The sequence below is a fragment of the Pristiophorus japonicus genome, chromosome 3 (assembly GCF_044704955.1).
Source record: "Pristiophorus japonicus isolate sPriJap1 chromosome 3, sPriJap1.hap1, whole genome shotgun sequence".
In the NCBI taxonomy this organism is placed as follows: domain Eukaryota; kingdom Metazoa; phylum Chordata; class Chondrichthyes; family Pristiophoridae; genus Pristiophorus; species Pristiophorus japonicus.
In genome coordinates this window covers 96,615,549-96,635,499 of record NC_091979.1, presented here as the reverse complement: position 1 = coordinate 96,635,499, position 19,951 = coordinate 96,615,549, and the positions used below count along the sequence as shown (strand labels likewise).

General features: G+C 44.4%; 1 protein-coding gene across 6 annotated transcripts in view; it reads left to right on the top strand.

Annotated features, from left to right (window-relative positions):
- The window catches only part of LOC139259808 (uncharacterized protein C7orf57 homolog), a 157,596-nt gene that overhangs the window by 127,129 nt on the left and 10,516 nt on the right, over window positions 1–19,951 (top strand). For 5 of the 6 annotated variants that reach the window (XM_070875608.1, XM_070875607.1, XM_070875606.1 and 2 more), the window contains one exon: window positions 5,692–5,842. The exons of the other annotated variant lie outside the window; for it this stretch is intronic. In XM_070875608.1, coding sequence (XP_070731709.1) covers window positions 5,692–5,842 — 151 coding nt within the window. The remainder of the gene's footprint in view (window positions 1–5,691; window positions 5,843–19,951) is intronic. 6 annotated transcript variants of the gene reach the window in all.

Sequence of the window (19,951 nt, the reverse complement as noted above, 5' to 3'; positions counted from 1 at the left end):
TGGCGCTTACCTTCTATGCCTCCGGCTCCTTTCAGGCTGCATCAGGGGACATATGCAGCGTCTCTCAATTCGCTGCACATCACTGCATCTGCAATGTGACACATGCTCTGTACAGACGGAGAATGGACATCATCATGTTCCCAATGAGCAAGGATAAACAGGATGAGCGGGCATGTGGCTTTGCCAGGATAGCGGGCTTCCCGATTGTTCAAGGAGCCATTGACTGCGCACACGTGGCCTTGCGAGCTCCATTCCAGAATGCCGAGGTCTTCCGAAACAGAAAGGGATACCGCTCCCTGAATGAGCAGCTGGTGTGCGACAACATGCAGCACATCCTCCCAGTGAATGCCCGCTATCTGACAGTATACATGATGCATTCATCCTGCGCGAGAGCAATGTGACACAAATGTTTCAGCCACCATGGGAAAGGTGCGACTGGCTGCTCGGGTCCTGGCTAATACCCCCCTCCGGCACTCCGCCACCCAAGCGGAGCATCTCTACAAGACAGCCATGCAGCCACCCAAAGCGTCATCAAGCAGACAATAGGGGTGCTGAAGCAGCATTTCTGATGCCGAGACCGCTCTAGAGGCAGCCTTCAATACTGCCCTCATCAGGTGTCGCTATTCATTGTGGTGTGCTGCATGCTGCACAACTTGGCCATAATGAAAGCCCAGGCTTTGCCAGTAGGAATTGGAGCCCCACCTCAGAAGGAGGAGGAAGAGGAACTTGCCGAGGCCCCGAATGGCCAGCCATACGAGGAAGAGGAGGAGCACCGTGGCAATGCTGCTGTGCAAGGGCCGCACATCAGCGGCTCATACTGCATCGCTTCTCTTGAATGGAGGAAGCTGATGGATGCAACTGATATTGGCCTGGCTATGTGCTATGATAATGACACATCTCGGTGAAATTACACATTAATACACAAGAGGGGAATGCAACCAGTTAAATGAACATTTTACGACCGGCATCAAAAGTCTCGCCTCAAACATTACACCAACAACCCCTCACCAGCAATGAATAAAAAAATGTAATAAATGCCCCTTCAAACAGCATAACACACAATCAACTTCAGCAATATGTGTACAAACGACCCTGACATTTGTAATTCCACATCAGGTTCTATGTGCCATATTAGGCCCAGATCCATACACCAATAGCAGGCATCAAACAACAGCAATGAGATGTTTATAATGATATTTACAGGATGAGGACATCTGTCCATGGTGGGCAAAGCCTTTATTGAGACTTGCTCAGCGATTCGCCACCCCTTTCCTTAATGCCCCTCCCATGCTTACTGCTCCACCTTAATGATGCCGCAGTGCCTGCAGGAAGGCTGCTTGAGAGTTGCTGTGTCTATAAGGCAGACACTACAAAGACCTGTCATCTTGAGCAAGGACAGCACCTTCCATTTCCAGTGGTCCACTGCCACACCCCCGGGTCAGAGCTTCAGCATCTGGAGCAATCTGGGAGCACAGATTGCTGGCCTGCTTCGGCACCGTCACTTCCCCGTTGGACTGTGAGAAACATAAAGAGGATGGCAGCAACCAGTGATTGCTTGGCATCAATCTGAGACTGACTCACAGGAGTCTGAAACAAAGCAGTCTGAGAGTTGATGCCAGCAACCAGTGATTGCATCACATCACAAAGGCCTTGCGTGGCTTCGGCCTGTGATGTAATAGCTGCTGCCATGTCAACCATGGCATGCGCCATTACCTCTGCAATTCCACTGTCGCTCGTTGAGTCCATCTCCCTCTGTAACTGGGCAAGGATGGGCTCGTTGAGCTGCTGAGAGGCATGGTCAATTCATGAGGTGGCCTCCCCCAACCTCAGAGCAAGTGCATCCATGCTCTGCGGGACCCTTTCCAATGCACCCATAACTTTGCGGTGCATTACCATGGACTCTCTTGACATAGCCTCCAAGTCCAGGTCCACATCTGAGTGACTGGGAGCAGGACTCTTGGGCCGACTTACCCTCTGGGGAGCTGGCCCCCAAGCTTCTCCTCATGTTGCACATGCTGCAGGCCACTGGGGCCAGGAGCCTCAGGGTCTTCGAGGCCCAGGAACGTCGGCTCTTCCAACGAGGTGTTGTCCACACTCGGTGCTGCTGATGGACGGTCCCGCTGTGTGGCTAGACTTTGGTCCCCTTCCTCCTTGTCTCCACCATTGTTCAAAGTAGAGGGCTCACGGGCAGGCTGCTGTGCTTCTGGCTCATCATCTGTAGGCACAAAGCAACACAACTGTGGTTAGCAGCAGGGGAGGGGGCAGGAAGGGAAGAAGGAGGTGCCATTGGATATTTATATGTAAAGGAGGTAAGGCCTGTGGTCTCAAGGGTAAAGGAACTCACGTACGCTGCCTCTTGCTGCTTCATAGTTTGACAATATTTCAAACTTTGTAAAACTTTTGGCTGTTAAACTCCGCCCCCCTTCCCCCCCGCCCCCCACCCCGCTTAAAATGGTTCCTATAGTCCCTTTAAAAGTTGCAATAATGGCAGAATTCCACCCTTCACCATTGAACAAGTTTCCAACAGAAGGCCCAATCCAGACTGGATGTGCCATGATGTCTAGGTGGCAGTGCCCATTGTACAACATTCCAGAGTCAAAAAATCCATAATTGGAAAGTCTGCTCGATAGTCACTTTTTAAAAATTTGTTCCGGGATTTGGGCATTGCTCATGAGTCCAGCATTTATTGCCCATCCCTAATTGCCCTTGAGAAGGTGGTAGTGAGCCGCCTTCTTGAACCACTGCAGTCCTTGTGATGAAGGTACTCCCATAGTGCTGTTAGGGAGGGAGTTCCAGGATTTTGACCCAGTGACGATGAAGGAACAGCGATATATTTCCAAGTCAGGATGGTGTGTAACTTAGAGGGGAACCTGCAAGTGATGGTGCTCCCATGCGCCTGCTTCCCTTGTCCTTCTAGGTGGTAGATGTCACGGGTTTGGGAGGTGCTGCCGAAGAAGCCTTGGCGAATTGCTGCAGTGCATCTTATACATGGTACACATTGCAGCTACGGTGCGCCGGTGGTGAAGAGAGTGAATGTTAAAGGTGGTGGATGGGGTGTCAATCAAGGGGGCTGCTTTGTCCTGGATGGTGACGAGCTTCGTGAGTGTTATTGAAGCTGCACCCATCCAGGCAAGTGGAGAGTATTCCATCACAATCCTGACTTGTACCTTGTAGATGGTGGAAAGGCTTTGGGGAGTCAGCAGGTGAGACACTCACTGTGGAATACCTAGCCTCTGAGCTTCTCTTGTTACCAAAGCATTTATGTGGCTGGTCCAGTTAGGTTTCTGGTCAATGGTGCTTCCTAGGATGTTGATGGTGGAGGATTCTGCGATGGTAATACCATTGAATATCAAAGGGAGGTGGTTAGACTTTCACTTATTGGAGATGGTCATTGCCTGTGTGGCGCGAATGTTACTTGCCACTTATAAGTCTAAGCCTGAATGTTGTCCAGGTCTTGCTGCATGTGGGCATGGACTGCTTCATTTTCTGAGGAGTTGCGATTGGAACTGAACACTGTGCAATCATCAGCGAGCATCCCTATTTCTGACCTTATGATGGAGGGTAGGTCATAGATGAAGCAGCTGAAGATGGTTGGGCGTAAGACACTGCCCTGAGGAACTCCTGAAGCGATGTCCTGGGGCTGGGATGATTGATCTTCAACAACCACAACCATCTTCCTTTGTGCTAGGTATGACTCCAGCCAGTGGAGACTTTTCCCCTGATTTCCATTGATTTAAATTTTATGAGGGCTCCTTGATGACACACTCGGTCAAATGCTGCCTTGATGTCAAAGGCAATCACTCTCACCTCAACTCTGAAATTCAGCTCTTTTGTCCATGTTTGGACCAAGTTTGTAATGAGGTCTGGAGTCGAGTGGTCCTGGCGGAACCCAAATTAAGCATCGGTGAGCCGGTTATTGGTGAGTAAGTGCTGCTTGATAGCACTGTCGACGACACCTTCCATCACTTTGCTGATGATTGAAAGTAGATTGATGGGGGGGTAATTGGCCGGATTTGTCCTGCTTTTTGAGGACAAGACATACCTGGGCAATTTTCCACATTGTGGGTAGATGCCAGTGTTGTAGCTGTACTGGAACAGTTTGGCTAGCGGCACGGCTAATTCTGGAGCACAAGGCCTCAGCACAACAGCCGCGCTGTTGTCGGGGCCCATAGCCTTTGCTGTATCCAGTGCACTCGGCCGCTTCTTGATTATCACGTGGAGTGAATCGAATTGGCTGAAGACTTACTTCTGTGATGGTGAGGACCTCAGGAGGAGGCCAATATGGATCATTCACTTGGTACTTCTGGCTGAAGATGGTTGCAAACGCTTCAACCTTGTCTTTTGCACTTGGTGCTGGGCTCCGCCATCATTGAGGATGGGGATATTCATGGAGCATCCTCCTCCCATTAGTTGTTTAATTGTTCACCACCATTCACGACTGGATGTGGCCGGGCTGCAGAGCTTTGATCTGATCCGTTGATTGTGGGATCGCTTAGCTCTGTCTATAGCATGCTGCTTCCACTGCTTAACATGCATGTAGTCCTGTATCGCAGCTCCTCACATTGGTACCTCATTTTAGGTACGCCTGGTGCTGCCCCTGGCATGCTCTTCTGCACTCCTCATTAAACCGGGTAGGTCCCCTGGCTTGATGATAATGGTAGAGTGAGGGATATGCCAGGCCTTGGGGTTACAGATTGTGGTGGAATACAATTCTGCTGCTGCTGATGGCCCGCAGTGCCTCATGAATGCCCAGTTTTGAGCTGCTAGATCTGATCTGAATCTATCCCATTTAGTATGGTAATAGTGCCACACAACACGATGGAGGGTGTCCTCAGTGTGAAGACAGGACTTCGTCTCCACAATGACTGTGCGGTGATCATTGCTACCAATGCTGTCATGGACAGATGCGGGTGAGGACAAGGTCAAGTAGGTTTTTCCTTCGTGTTGGTTCTCTCACCACCTGCTGCAGGCCCAGTCTGGCAGCTGTGTCCTTCAGGACTCGGCCAGCCCGGTCAGTAGTGGTGCTATCGAGCCACACTTGGTGATGGGCATTGAAGTTCCCCACCCAGAGTACACTCTATGCCCTTGCTACCTTCAGTGCTTCTTCCAAGTGGTGTTCAACATGGAGTACTGATTCATTAACTGAGGGAGGGCGATAGATCATAATCAGCAGGAGGTTTCCTTGCCCATACTTGACCTGAAGCCATGATACTTCATGGGGTCCAGAGTTAATGTTGAGGACTCCCAGGGCCACTCCCTCCTGACTGTATACCACTGTGCCGCCATCTCAGGTGGATCTGTCCTGCAGATGGGACAGGACATACCCAGGGATGGTGATGGAGGAGTCTGGGACATTGCCTGAAAGATATGATTATGTGAGTATAACTATGTCAGGCTGTTGCTTGACTAGTCTGTGGGACAGCTCTCCCAATTTTGGCACAAGCCCTCAGATATTAGTGAGGAGAACTTTGCAGGGTCGACTGGGCTGGCTGTGCCATTGTTGTCTCTATCTGCCTTGTTTCAGAAACAGAAATTTCCAATTTTTAATGTCAAATCCTTTCCTCAACTATATTTAATAGGATTAAAACATGAGGATTCCTTGCTGCATTAAACTTTGAGATATTGAATATCAAATGCACTATTTAAGCAGCAAATTATGTTCTCTCTAATCTTCGGGTTTGGATTCTTTAGAAGAGCATTCAGTTGCTGTGAAAGATGAAGTTTTGCTCGAGGAAAATCAGCCCATTTATAGAGGAAAGAGGATGACTGGCATCAGAGGAAGTGGGACGAACAAAGCTACGGCGGAAAATGATTCTTTCTTCAAAATCTTCGGAGAACACAGGCAAGATGCATATTCATACCTAAACATCTTATGAGTGCAAAGAAATCACTTCTCTTCATTTCAAATCTATGCAGTCTTTACATGCAGCAAAGTTGTGGGGTCTTTAAAAATATTTTCTCCCTTTACTTTCTGTAGGTCTGCACAATATGCACCATTCCCTAATTGCCAGGGTCAGAACATTGCCATGCATATGTAATTAGCTGTTCAGAACATGAGATAGCATGTGGTGACTAACCTGCCAATTTTAACGTTCCTGTGGAGAAACACCTGCCCTTTGTTTGGTGTCTCCCTCACTCTGCTGGGACAGCACCATGCACTGAATTGAGTGTCTTGGTGTAAGCCTGTATTGTACTATTTTATAAGTGTTGGAAATCTTAATACAAGAACAGCTATGCTTCCTACATAACCAATCAATTTATGTTGGCTGTAATAACACTGTATACAGTTTATGAATGCACAATGTTTTATGGGAAGCTCTGTGGGTGTCTTGCCCCTGAACATCTTTTGGCATGCATAGTGACTGTGGACAGATGCTAAGTTCAACCTGCCATACTCCCATTGCTTCCTCTTGACTTTGAAAGTACATCATAATATCTGAGTTTGAAGTTTGCATCAGAACTTATACTGGTCTGCTACTCAAGTCATCTTTCAATTTTGGGGAAATGTTGCTCTGGAAGCATGGATCTTGCATTGGAGTTGAACTCACTCCTATTTTTTAACTGAAATTAGCAGGTAGCATTTCACCCCCTTTTGTGCTTCTACCTGTTTTATTTTATTTTCCCCTTTTAGCCTCCCTATGCCTCACACCATTTTCCTGCCCAGAAAGTGGACAGGAGATCAGTTCTCAGACCTGTGCCGTCACTCCCAATTTGGAGGCTAGGAATTGTGTAAGAGTATCCCAGGGTTACTTACTGTAGCTTGTGTTTGGTGCCTCCTTTTATTTATCTTTTTTAATTAAAAAGATTAGAAAATTTGTATTTCATAAAAAAACACTAACTCGTGGAATTTCCGCACATAAATGAGGCTTGTACCAAGCATTTGACGAAGTTACGGTGGCACAATGGGAGAAGCCTCGAAGAAATTCAACCCTCTAAGTATACCATTAAAATCTATATTGAGAATATTGAAGACTTCCTGCAGTAGGTCACAGAAATGTCCTACTGCCTCTTTCCTGAAGCACACTCTACTTATGCACAACTCCTCGGAAAGGGTTTCATAAGACCTGTGCTGCCTGTATATTCTGGGGGGAAGGAGTGTTAATATCTGGTGGGCTGCATCCTCCTTAAATGGTGTCCAGCTCTCCTTAGCTCCATCCTGTGCTTGCTGCTTCATGATAATGCCATAAAATGGTATGCCCATGGGAATGCCATTCCTGCTCCTGAGAAGCCCTGACTGCGTGAGGACAGTTTGATAATATGTCAGTGAGCTGACTCTGTTAAAAGCAGTTAGAACCAAGAACAGGTACTTGTTGTCAGAAATACAGGGGGAAAAAAACTTTAAAAAGTGTTTCCCAGCTTTGGAAATCAGTGTTTAAACTCTCCATACTCTTCAGGCTCAAAAACTCCTCATTTTCACCTTGATCCAGTGATCCTGACAACTGCTGTGCCTCATAAATCTCAGTTTCGTTACCCAAAATGCATTGACAGAGCAAACCTAGGAAACTCACAACTACTACATCACTGGACCTCACTCTGACACATGCAAATGAGGTCAGTGGGGACTCAACAGATGGACTGTAAGAAAGCCCAAAAATCAGGAGGGAACTCAGTGGAAGCATTTTAATGGCAGAAATCAGGCAAAAAAAATTCCACACAGTTTTCCTGCACTATATATCCATCGCTAATGCACTGAAAATGACGGGGAAATTCACCTCATTCTATTAAATTTGTAAATCATGACTACCCTTTTAGAAATCCAATACTGGCTCTCCTTGATTGACTGATGCATTTTGCAGTGCTTGCAAATGTTATCTTGAGGTTAACATGTGCAAGGTTACTTTAGTCAGCAAACAGTGATTTATTTCTTGCATAACTTTTGTTTATATATTTCCCGATCTTTGATTATAGATCCAGCCATTACATCAACTTTCATTGTCCTGTTCTCCACCGTTCCTTTTTTCCTCCCTCCTTTTGATATTTCTCTAACCCATATAAAGAATATATATACTAAAGAAAACTTTAAATTTAAAATCTAAATATTTCAATTCACGTGTTGATCTAAAGGGTTGATCTGATTATCATGTGAAAAAGCATACAGTCATCTGCAGCAGCAGAGACACAGAGCCTGAGCCATGTCATAGCAATGCATGGATTCAGGGCATGATCTTGCGTAGTGGCATCAGCAAGGCCTTGAACCTAGGCTCTCTCTTTCTCAGTGGTCACTGCTGTTTGGAGTGGAGTCCAGGACTGAGGTTTAGGTAGAGGCTGGGACTTAAAATGTATTAAAAAGTGCAAAAAAAAGTCACTCTTTGCTCTATTTTCTCTAAGTCAATCTTAACCTGTCCTGGACTTTCAAATTTCAACACAGATTTCTTGCATCCAAGACTGAATATTAGGGCTGATGCCACAGTTTGGCACTCAGAGGGAGCTCTGGTTGAGATTTTGTGGGCCCCGATGACCTGTATTTCTATCCAATGTTCCCAATGTAACCATGCCTCAGGCGCCTTTCCAAACTGCTCTGGAATCCTCCCCACAACATCTATATCTGAAGCATTACCGAGTAAGTTACACCCAATTTTCCATCTTCCAGCACTACCATAACCTAGGTTTCATTTACCATATCGCAGAAACATTCCCCAATGTTACATACAAAATCTCACCATCCTCTCATAGTTGCTCATATACACTATAATACCCATTTATATTACTACTCCAAAGCCCCATATCCCTACAACCAATCTGCTACATATTGCCACCCATCTTCCTACATATTTAAAAAAAGTAAGACAGAAAAATTAAATTTGTAAGTTAAGGAACATATAATAAGAACGGACACTCATATAATGCAAAAATAGCCAGAGCTGTAAAATTTAATCAGTGGTAAGAAGTCAGAGAATACCATGTATAAAGCTCCTTCAATTCACTGTGAGCAACACCATGGAAGATTCACTTGTAATATATAAATTTTGAGTATGCATGCACTTCAGATTGTCATCAGACCTCAGATGTAACACAATCTATTGTTAATTTCTGTTACACATTTAAAATGTATTTACTTCAATTTATATTTCTTCCATGTGAATGAGTATAGAAATAGGAGGATGGAGCAGATGAATATATGGCTGGGAAGATGGTGCAAGATGGAAGGCTTCAGATTCCTGGGACATTGGGACCGGTTCTGGTGGGAGGTGGGACCTGTACAGGCCGGACAGGGTTGCACTTCAACAGAGCCGGTACCAATATCCTCATGGGATGGTTTGCTAGTGCTACTGGGAAGAGTTTAGACTAAGTTGGCAGGGAGATGGGCACCAGGATGTAGCATTGGAAAGGAGAAAAAAAGGGCACAAAGGATTGGGAGAGACGGATAGCACTAAAGCAAGAAATAGTATTAGGTGGGGTCAGACTAAGAGAGAACACAGCATGGTCTAAGATAGGTTTACAGTGTATGTATGTGAATGCAGGAAACATAGTAGACAAGGTTGGTGAGCTGCAGGCGCAAATAGCCGCAGGGAATATGATGTCATGGCAATAACAGAGACCTGGCTCAAAAAAGGGCAGGATTGGGTATTAAATATTCCTGGATATAGGGTGTTCAACAAGGAAAGATAGGAAGTGTGTGGCAATATTGGTTAAGGAGAATGTTACAGTGCTGGAGAGAGAGGATGTCCTGGAGAGGTTAAGGACAGAATCTATTTGGTTAGAGTTAAGAAGTAATAGAGGTGCCATTACACTACTAAGTGTATTCCATAGGCCACCAACTAGTGGGATAATTATGGAGGAGCAAATTTGCAGAGAAATTACAGAGAGGTGCAAGAACTATAGAGTAGTGATAATGGGGGACTTCAGCTATTCTAATATATACTGGGATAATAATAGTGTAAAGGGCAGAGAGGGGGAAGAATTTCTGAAGTGCGTGCAGGAGAATTTTCTTGATCAGCATGCTTCCGGCCCAACGTGGAAAGAGGCATTGCTCAATCTGGTTCTGGGGAATCAGATGGGTCAAGTGGAGAAAGTGTCAGTCGGTGAACATTTAGAGAATAGTGATCATAGTATCATAAGGTTTAGATTAGCAATGGAAAAGGACAGGGAGCAATCTCGAGTAAAAATACATAATTGGAGGAGGGCAAATTTTGATGGGATTAGAACGCATCTGGCCCAGGTAAATTGGAATCAAAGATTGGCAGGCAAAACTGCAGTGGAACAGTAGGCTGCCTTTAAAGAGCAAATAGTTTGGGTACAGTCGAGGTACAATACAACTAGAGGGAAAGGTAGGGCAACTAAAGTCAGAGCTCCCTGAATGACAAAAGAGATTGAGAGTAAAATGAAGTAGAAAAAGAGCGCGTATGACAGATGTCAGGTCGAGAATACATCTGAGAATCAGGCTGAATATAGAAAGTTTAGAGGAGAAGTGTAAAAGAAAATAAGAGGGGAAAAAAGAGGGTATGACTATCTTTTTAGTTGCAATTTTGGCCATTTAATTTGCGCTAGTGTAAATGAGTTAGTTAGGTTTTTTTTTAGTTCAGTTTTTTTTCAAAAGGGGACGTTCCCAGCCACTTACCCCTGTTTCAGGCATTTGGCCAGCAAATAGTTGCTCCAAACTAACTTAGGCCAGCGTATGTTGCCACTTCTGTCCGCACAGAAAAACCTTTCCTACAGTTAAGGAATCGGCACAAGTAACTACATTTAAAGCACCACTAAGCACCAAACAAAGCACAAAAAGTAATAAGCAATTAATTAACAAATAAAATAGAAGGAACCCTGCACCTAAAGCACCAAGACCAAAGTAATAAGCAATCAATAAATTAAAAATTAAAAAATAGAAGAACCCTGCACCTAAAGCACCAAAATCAATCAGTAAATAAGAAATAAAAAATAGAAGTCCTACCTTAGGGAACGCAGCGGGCCGCCGATGAGGGAGCCCATTCGGCCAGGGCTAGTGATGGCATGCTTCGGGCCCCTCCCACACAGTCTGCACGCGTTTGCAGAAATGGCCTGCCAGGAGCTACTGCACATGTGCGCAGACTCCAGTGCCAGGACCTGGCTCCACCTCCAATCCATTGGCCCACGCTGGGCCATGACCGAAGAGAGGCTGGGGAGCGACCAGAATACGGACATCTTTTTTCGGCATGCTTGGAGGCGGACAAAAGCGGCGCACCTCGGGTGAGGGCGCCAGAAAAGCAGGTTAGGGAAACACTAGCCCATAAATAGTAAATGGGCAGTAAGAGGAGGGGTGGGGCCGATTAGGGACCTAAAAGGAGAGCTACGCATGGAGGCAAAGGGTATTGCTGAGGTACTAAATGAGTACTTTGCATCTGTCTTCACCAAGGAATAAGATACTGCCGTAGATATAATAAATGAGGAGGTAGAGGAGATACTGGATGGGATAAGAATTGAGAAAGACGAGGTACTAGAAAGGCTGGATGTATCTAAAGTAGATAAGTCACCAGGAACAGATGGGATGTATCCTGGGACGCTGAGGGAAGTGAAGAAAGAAATCGCGGAGGTACTGGCCATAATCTTCCAATCCTCCAAATGGGGTGTTGCCAGAAGACTGGAGAATTGCAAATGTTACACCCTTGGTCAAAAAAGGGTGTGAAGATAAACCGGTCAGTTTAACATCGGCACTGTGGAAGCTTTTAGAAACAATAATCAGAGACAAAATTAACAGTCACTTGGACAAGTATGGATTAATTAAGGAACGCCAGCATGGATTGTTAAAGACAAACCGTGTTTAACCAACTTGATGGAGTTATTTGATAGAAACATAGAAACATAGAAAATAGGTGCAGGAGCAGGCCATTCAGCCCTTCTAGCCTGCACCGCCATTCAATGAGTTCATGGCTGAACATGCAACTTCAGTACCCCCTTCCTGATGAGGGCAATGCGGTTGACATGTACATGTATTTCCAAAAGGCGTTCAACAAAGTGCCACATAATAGGCTTGCCAGCAAAGTTAAAACCCATGGAATAAAAGAGACAGTGGCAGAATGGATAAGAAATTGGCGAAGTGACAGGAAACAGAAAGTGATGGTGAACGGTTGTTTTTTCAGACTGGAAGAAGGTATACAGTGGTGTTCCGCAGGGATCAGTAATTGGACCACTGCTTTTCTTGATACATTAATGATTTGGAGGTGGGTGTACAGGGCACAATTTCAAAATTTGCAGATTACACAAAATCTGAAAGTACAGGTTGAACCTCCCTTATCCGGATCCCTCTGGACCTGGCCTGTTCCGGATAAGGGATTTTTCCGGACGAGGGGTGGTCACATTAAATTGGATGGTACAGGTACTGAGCAAGGGGATATCAGGGTTGGCTGGCTTGGGGCTGGGAGTGCAGCAGAGAGATCATGGCGGGGAGGGGGGGGGGGCGGGGTCAGGCCAGCGATTGCGGGAGTCGGCAGCAAGGAAGGACTTCAATTTGTTCATGTCGGAGTTCTACATATGTGCCACCTGGTGGCCGGGAATGGTTTTGGATAAAGGGTCGTTCCGGATAAGGGAGTTCTGGATAAGGGACGTTCAACCAGTATAGGGAACAGTGAGGAAGATAGTGATAGACTTCAAGAGGACATAGACGTGCTGGTGGAATGGGCAGACATGTGGCAGATGAAATTTAATGCAAAAAAATATGAAGTGATACATTTTGGTAAAAAGAATGAGGAGAGGAAATATTAACTAATGGGTACAATTCTAAAGAGGGTGCATGAACAGAGAGACCGAGGGGCACATGTGTACAAATTATTGAAGGTGGCAGGGCAGGTTGAGAAAGCGGTTACAAAAGCTTACAGATCCCGGGCTTCATGATTAGAGGTATAGGAATTGGTCCGCGGGCATCATCTATATATTGGGCTAAACTATCGGCACAGTTGTGCCTCCACAGGCAGTTCACACCACGGGAAAAAATCAATTTTAGGCTCCCTGGCTGCGGCCCTCAGGTAAGTTGTGGGGTGTGGAGGGGGTTGGAGCGGGTAATGGCCGGTGGGGCAGTGAGGTGGTCAATCAGCACTATGGAGTCAATGGGAATGATCATGCTCCTCCTGGCTCTAAAGAAACATTTGTTTTAAAAGTGTTCAATTAAAACTTACCTTTAGTTGGTGGCCACAGGGGTCACTGAAGAATCTTCAGCAGGGCAAGCCTGCTATATGGCTGGTTCTGTTAAGCTTCTGGTCAGCAGTGACCCCTAAGTCGTCAACTTTGCTGGTACCATTGAAGGTCAGGGAGAGATAGCTGGGTTTTCTCTTGTTCAATGGAGATCAATAACTGCAACTGAAATGGCGTGAATGTTTCTTGCCATTTGTGAGCACAACCCTTGCTGTTATCCAGCTCCTGCTGCAGGCTGGCATAGGTTGCTTCATTATTGGAGGATTTGAGTTTGGAGCTGAACACGATGAATTTGTCAGCAAATAGACCCACTCCTGACCATATGGTGGAGAGAAAGTTATTGATGAAGCAGCTGAAGATGGTTGGGCCAAAGACACTTCCCTGAGGAATTCTTGGAGAGATGTCTTGGGGCTACAATGATTGGCCTCGAACAACCACAACCATTTGCCTTTGTGTGCCTTCAGCTCTTTGATCTCATTTTTGCTGAGGCCTCTTGGTGCCATACTCAGTCGAATGCTGACTATCAAGGGCAGTCACTCTCACTTCTCCTCTGGTCTTGCGTCCTTGTCTGGAGTAAGTCTCTGATGAGGTCTGGAACTGAGTGGTTCTGACAGAACCCAAACTGAGATTTAGGTATTGGTGAGTAGGTGTCACTCAGTAACTGCTGATGACTCCTTCTATCCCTTTACTGATGATTGGGAAGAGGCTGATAGGGTGGTAGTTGGTCTGTCTTTTGTGGATAGGATATACCTGGGCAATCTTCCTTATTGTTGGGTAGATGCCAATGTCATAGCTGTACTGGAACAGCTTGGATATGGCGGAGCTAGCTTTGGAACGGATATCTTCAGCAATTCAACCAGGATGTTGTCATAGCCCATAGCCTTTGTCATGTGGCATGATCTGAATTGGCTAGACTTTATTCCAGAAGTATGGTAGTATAAGGATTATTGTACTGGACTAGTAACCTAGAGTTTAGACCTCTCTATGCTAGTGAAATTGAATTCAATGAATCTGGTAATTTATGAAAGCTTCCTCATTGTCATGAAAACCTAACGGTTTCACTAATGTGCTTCAAGGATGAGCGCTTACTCAGTGCATCCTACATAAAACAGCAGAGCTACACTATATGCCATGTTAGTCTTTCAAAGGACTGTCACTATCACTAGGGGGGTAGTGCTGCTCAGGCTAATGGGACTCAAGGTAGACAAGTCCCCTGGTCCTGATGAAATGCATCCCAGGGTATTAAAAGAGATGGCGGAAGTTATAGCAGATGCATTCGTTATAATCTACCAAAATTCTCTGGACTCTGGGGAGGCACCAGCGGATTGGAAAGCAGCTAATGTAACGCCTCTGTTTAAAAAAGGGGGCAGACAAAAGGCAGGTAACTATAGGCTGGTTAGTTTAACATCTGTAGTGGGGAAAATGCTTGAAACTATCATAAAGGAAGAAATAGCGGGACATCTAGATCGGAATAGTGCAATCAAGCAGACGCAGCATGGATTCATGAAGGGGAAATCATGTTTAACTAATTTACTGGAATTTTTTGAGGATATAACGAACATGGTGGATTGAGGTGTACCAATGGATGTGGTGTATTTAGATTTCCAAAAGGCATTCGATAAGGTGCCACACAAAAGGTTACTGCAGAAGATAGAGGTATGCGGAGTCAGAGGAAATGTATTAGCATGGATAGAGAATTGGCTGGCGAACAGAAAGCAGAGAGTCAGGATAAATGGGTCCTTTTCAGGTTGGAAATCGGGGGTTAGTGGTGTGCCACATGGATCGGTGCTGGGACCACAACTGTTTACAATATACATAGATGACCTGGAAGAGGGGACAGAGTGTAGTGTAACAAAATTTGTAGATGACACAAAGATTAGTGGGAAAGCGGGTTGTGTAGAGGACACAGAGAGGCTGCAAAGAGATTTAGATAGGTTAAGCGAATGGGCTAAGGTTTGGCAGATGGAATACAATGTCGGAAAGTGTGAGGTCATCCACCTTGGGAAAAAAAACAGTAAAAGGGAATATTATTTGAATGGGGAGAAATTACAACATGCTGAGGTGCAGAGGGACCTGGGGTCCTTGTGCATGAATCCCAAAAAGTTAGTTTGCAGGTGCAGCAGGTAATCAGGAAGGTGAATGGAATGTTGGCCTTCATTGCGAGAGGGATGGAGTACAAAAGCAGGGAGGTCCTGCTGCAACTGTATAGGGTATTGGTAAGGCCGCACCTGGAGTACTGCGTGCAGTTCTGGTCACCTTACTTAAGGAAGGATATACTGGCTTTGGAGTGGATACAGAGATGATTCACTAGGTTGATTCCGGAGATGAGGGGGTTACCTTATGAAGATAGATTGAGTAGACTGGGTCTTTACTTGTTGGAGTTCAGAAGGATGAGGGGTGATCTTATAGAAACATTTAAAATCATGAAAGGGATGGACAAGATAGAGGCAGAGAGGTTGTTTCCACTGGTAGGGGAGGCTAGAACTAGGGGGCACAGCCTCAAAATACAGGGGAGCCAATTTAAAACCGAGTTGAGAAGGAATTTCTTCTCCCAGAGGGTTGTGAATCTGTGGAATTCTCTGCCCAAGGAAGCAGTTGAGGCTAGCTCATTGTATGTATTCAAGTCATAGATAGATCATTTTTAACCAATAAGGGAATTAAGGGTTACGGGGAGAGGGCAGGTAAGTGGAACTGAGTCCACGGCCAGATCAGCCATGATCTTATTGAATGGCAGAGCAGGCTTGAGGGGCTAGATGGCCTACTCCTGTTCCTAATTCTTATGTTCTTATGTTCTTATGTAAATATTTAAAATGCATATTTCAGCCTTTCCAAGGCTGTTCATCACAAAAAATGGCCTTCAAAACCCAGTAGCTGGAATAAAAGTAGAGACAGGACATAGAGACTGTGGGCTAGTGATGGCATTGTGTAGCACTCAATCCCACTGTTTAATAGCTGGCAAAGTGAAGCTGCTGCTATATGAGATGATTGTGAGGAGGGTTGCCCCCTATTTACCATTCCAAGTCACCCTCCCCAGAGGACAACAGGACAGTATGGCTGGCAGGAGGTGACAGCCAGGCTCATTTCTGTGTGCACTATCCATAAAATCTGGTAACAAATTGGAAGGTGACACATCTTAAGGAAGCTGCCAAGGTAAACTTTTTCAACAGTGCTGCTTAGCAAGTACATGACTCATGTATGAATGCCACAAAATGTTGCCCAGTTGCCCATTGCACATTTACTACTGGCCCATGGCAAGCTCTACAAAACTTTCTAACCCATTTATCGCTGACCATGCATAATGAAAAGGACACAAATTACAACAGTAGTTTACAATTGAAAGTGTTGGCAGTGTAACATCATCAATGAGAATCACACATAAACCACTGTAAGAAAGATTAACTGCCTAATGCTTGGTCACTTAATAGCATCTTGGATAGGCTGCATCCCATATCTGTCACAATGTATGTGCTCCTTCAATTTGAAAAATGTCAAGCATACATTTCTGCTTGCACAAAATGGTGTTATCTAATACAAGGCAATCGGACAAAATGGTAGGAGGGCTGAGAATTTAAAAGCCCTTGAATCCCTTAGAGGAGGCCATCCTGGACAAATTTGCCTGTCAGAACTTTGAGGAAGTAAAAGAAGGTAAAGTGTAGGACTCTACCAAGCCATGGGCTAGGACTATCCACTGATATATTGATCCTTTCTTAATTCTTCCGATACAACTACACAAACAACATACACAACATTGAGCTTTGTTGGAAGGTGTATCTTGGAGGCAGTGCTGTAATATTTGTCACTGTTGGCCCACAACAACAGCCTGCCAGCATTGCCACTGGGCCAGGACAAGCCAACACCTCAAAGCACCCTGGGGGTGAAAATCGTCTTACTGGGTAGCACAAAACGGGTGATTGCGAATTGGCCGTCCGCGTAACACTCCACCCAATTTTCTTTTCTATTTACTTCAAATATTCTTGACATTAATTATTGCCTGTTTTGCATTAATGGCCAAAACAAATCCCCCCACCTTGCCGTGTCTCTTTCGGCAATATTTGTAAGCAACAGCACATCTATACACATTTGGAGATACAGTTAGTGAGTTTGAGGGAGCTGCATCAGGTAAGTCACAGAGCATAAGTGATAAAGAGCAAGTGGCAATGCCAAAGGAGAAATTAGTTGCCATCAAGGACCCTCTGTATTTTGGGAAATACAGCAGTGATATTGGGCAGCTGTCTCACACTTCTGTTGCTATTTAATAGAAAAGATTTAGTGCCACCTATGTTGCACATATGGAGAGGACAATAACCAATACTGTAGGCGACTCCTAGAAGGAGGTGCACTGCAGTTGATTTAACTTCCACTTAGATGCCATGACACACTCTGTGATCATATAAACATAGTATCATATGGGTCACTTTAAAGATCTTCTTGTCCTGAAGAACGCTTGAAAAGAGTGTCTGCACAGATAGTTTCTGCTCCTTGTCTCATTACATAAGTATTCCCACCATAGTGAAAGCAATAAAATGATACGAAAAGCTCAGGAAATACAGCTGAAAAGAAAAATTAAATTTATACACTTAAAAACAAATTATATTTTGTAAATTTAAAAATACACTAAACATTAGCTGAGAAAAAAAACATGAATACACTAAGGTACCAGAATAATAAAATCTTTTAAAATTACCTTAAAAACTATTCCCCTCTGTCTCTTTAAATAGAATTTTTAAACAGGTTCTCTTAATGCCTTGTTCATAGGTGGAAAAAATTAGGCCCTCTTTAGCATGCTTTAGTATGTTTAATTAGGTTCCCACTCAAAATCAGGTAGAGTGAAATACATAGGTACACGAACTGGGCACAAATCGCAAAAAGGCATGTTTTCAGCTTAAAAGTGCTCGCCAGTCAATTTCCAGGTCTCCACTCACCCGAATTCCTTTGGTACAACAAATTGACCCTAATGGTGCTTAATCCCAAATTTAAAACAGCACCAATGTCAAGTTTCTATATTCCATACCATTCCTTCTTATGACATCAAACACTGGCACGTTATGGAGGGTTTTGTGCTGTTTTTTCAACCTATAGCACCTTGTATACAGACACTTATTTACAGCTAGAAGGTTTTCAAACATAACTTAGGGATCTCAAATACTTGGCCGTTTCAGCTTATTTAGTTATGTTGGGTAAATTACAAAGATGAACTGACTGTACTTCCATCATACGGCATATCTTTAACCCTTATAGCTAAAGCATATGAATGCTGATAGTTATAATTATTAAAATAATTACAGGGAGTGGACAGTATAAGTTTTCATCTGCAAAGTAATTTTTATTAAGACTAAATTTCTCTTAAAGAAAGACTTGGATTTATATAACGCCTTTCACGATCACTGGACTCTCAAAGCGCTTTACAGCCAATGAAGTAATTTTGGAGTGTAGTCACTGTTGTAATGTGGGAAATGCGGCAGCCAATTTGCGCACAAGCAAGCTCCTACAAACAGCAAGGTGATAATGACCAGATAATCTGTTTTTTGTTATGTTGATTTTGTTTTATTGTTATAAATGGTGTATTTGAGCTGAGGAGGAATTTTTTCTCTCAGAGGGTTGTAATTCTGTGGAATTCTCTGCCCCAGTGAGCTGTGGAGGCTGGGTCATTGAATATATTTAAGGCGGAGATAGACAGATTTTTGACCAATAAGGGAATAAGGGGTTATGGGGAGCGGGCAGGGAAGTGAAGCTGAGTCCATGATCAGATTAGCCATAATCTTATTAAATGGCGGAGCAGGCTCGAGGGGCCAAATGGCCTTCTCCTGCTCCTATTTCTTATGTTCTTATGATTCTGCAGCAAATATCTCTCTTCTAGAGAAAGCCATTTTTCTTAATCAGATTGGAGGCACTGCATTAACTCCTAGGTTAGTTATCCCTTTCTCTTTCTTTACAAGCACCAGGGACTTCATTTTGTTATAAAGTAGAACCAGCAGAGCCACCATGTGAAGGGGCCACAATTGTGATTTTATTTTCGAAAATATGGGAGTGATTTAATTATGTTTTGCCCCTAAATACCCAGCACCTGTGCGAGTGGACATAGATCCTCTTCTTTAGCTTGCTAATGATTAAACCCCAGAGCAAGAATAGTGTTATTCTCCAGAAAATCAATCACATTACTTAGTGTGCAGTATAGTAGGGTCAATTTTTGTCTTCACCGCCTGGGTGATGATGTGTTGAGGTGGATCGCTCACCATTTATAAATCACACATCATTTTCATTTCATTGATTTCAATGAAGGCAAAAATCTACCCCTGTAGATGTTGGTAATTGGCAATTGATTGGGAGATAGCAGCCAGAACAGGGAAGGCCATTGCACCCGCTTAACCTTTCTGGACACTGGCAAAAGAACCAGAGGTGAGTTGAGAATTATTTTTACACCACAAGTTGTTATGATCCACAATGCAGCAAGGATGGTCGAAGCAGATTCAATAATACCTTTCAAAGGGGAATTGGATAAATACTTGAAGGGGAAACGTTTGCAGGGCTATGGAGAAACAGCAGAGGTGTGGGACTATTTAGAAAGCTCTACCAAAGGGCTGGGGCACGGTGGACTGACTAGCCTCCTTCTGTGCTGTATCATTCTATGATTCGACGTGGAGGGCTGGGGGTCCATAAAATTTCAGGTGCACTGAGACTGGTTAAGTATAGTGCTGGTCTGAGTAAGAATTATTTTTCAATTGCAGAGAAAATTGCTATCAAACTTTAGAAATCTGAGATCTGCATAGAAACATAGAAAATAGGTGCAGGAGTAGGCCATTCGGCCCTTAGAACCTGCACCACCATCCAATATAATCATGGCTGATCATGCAAC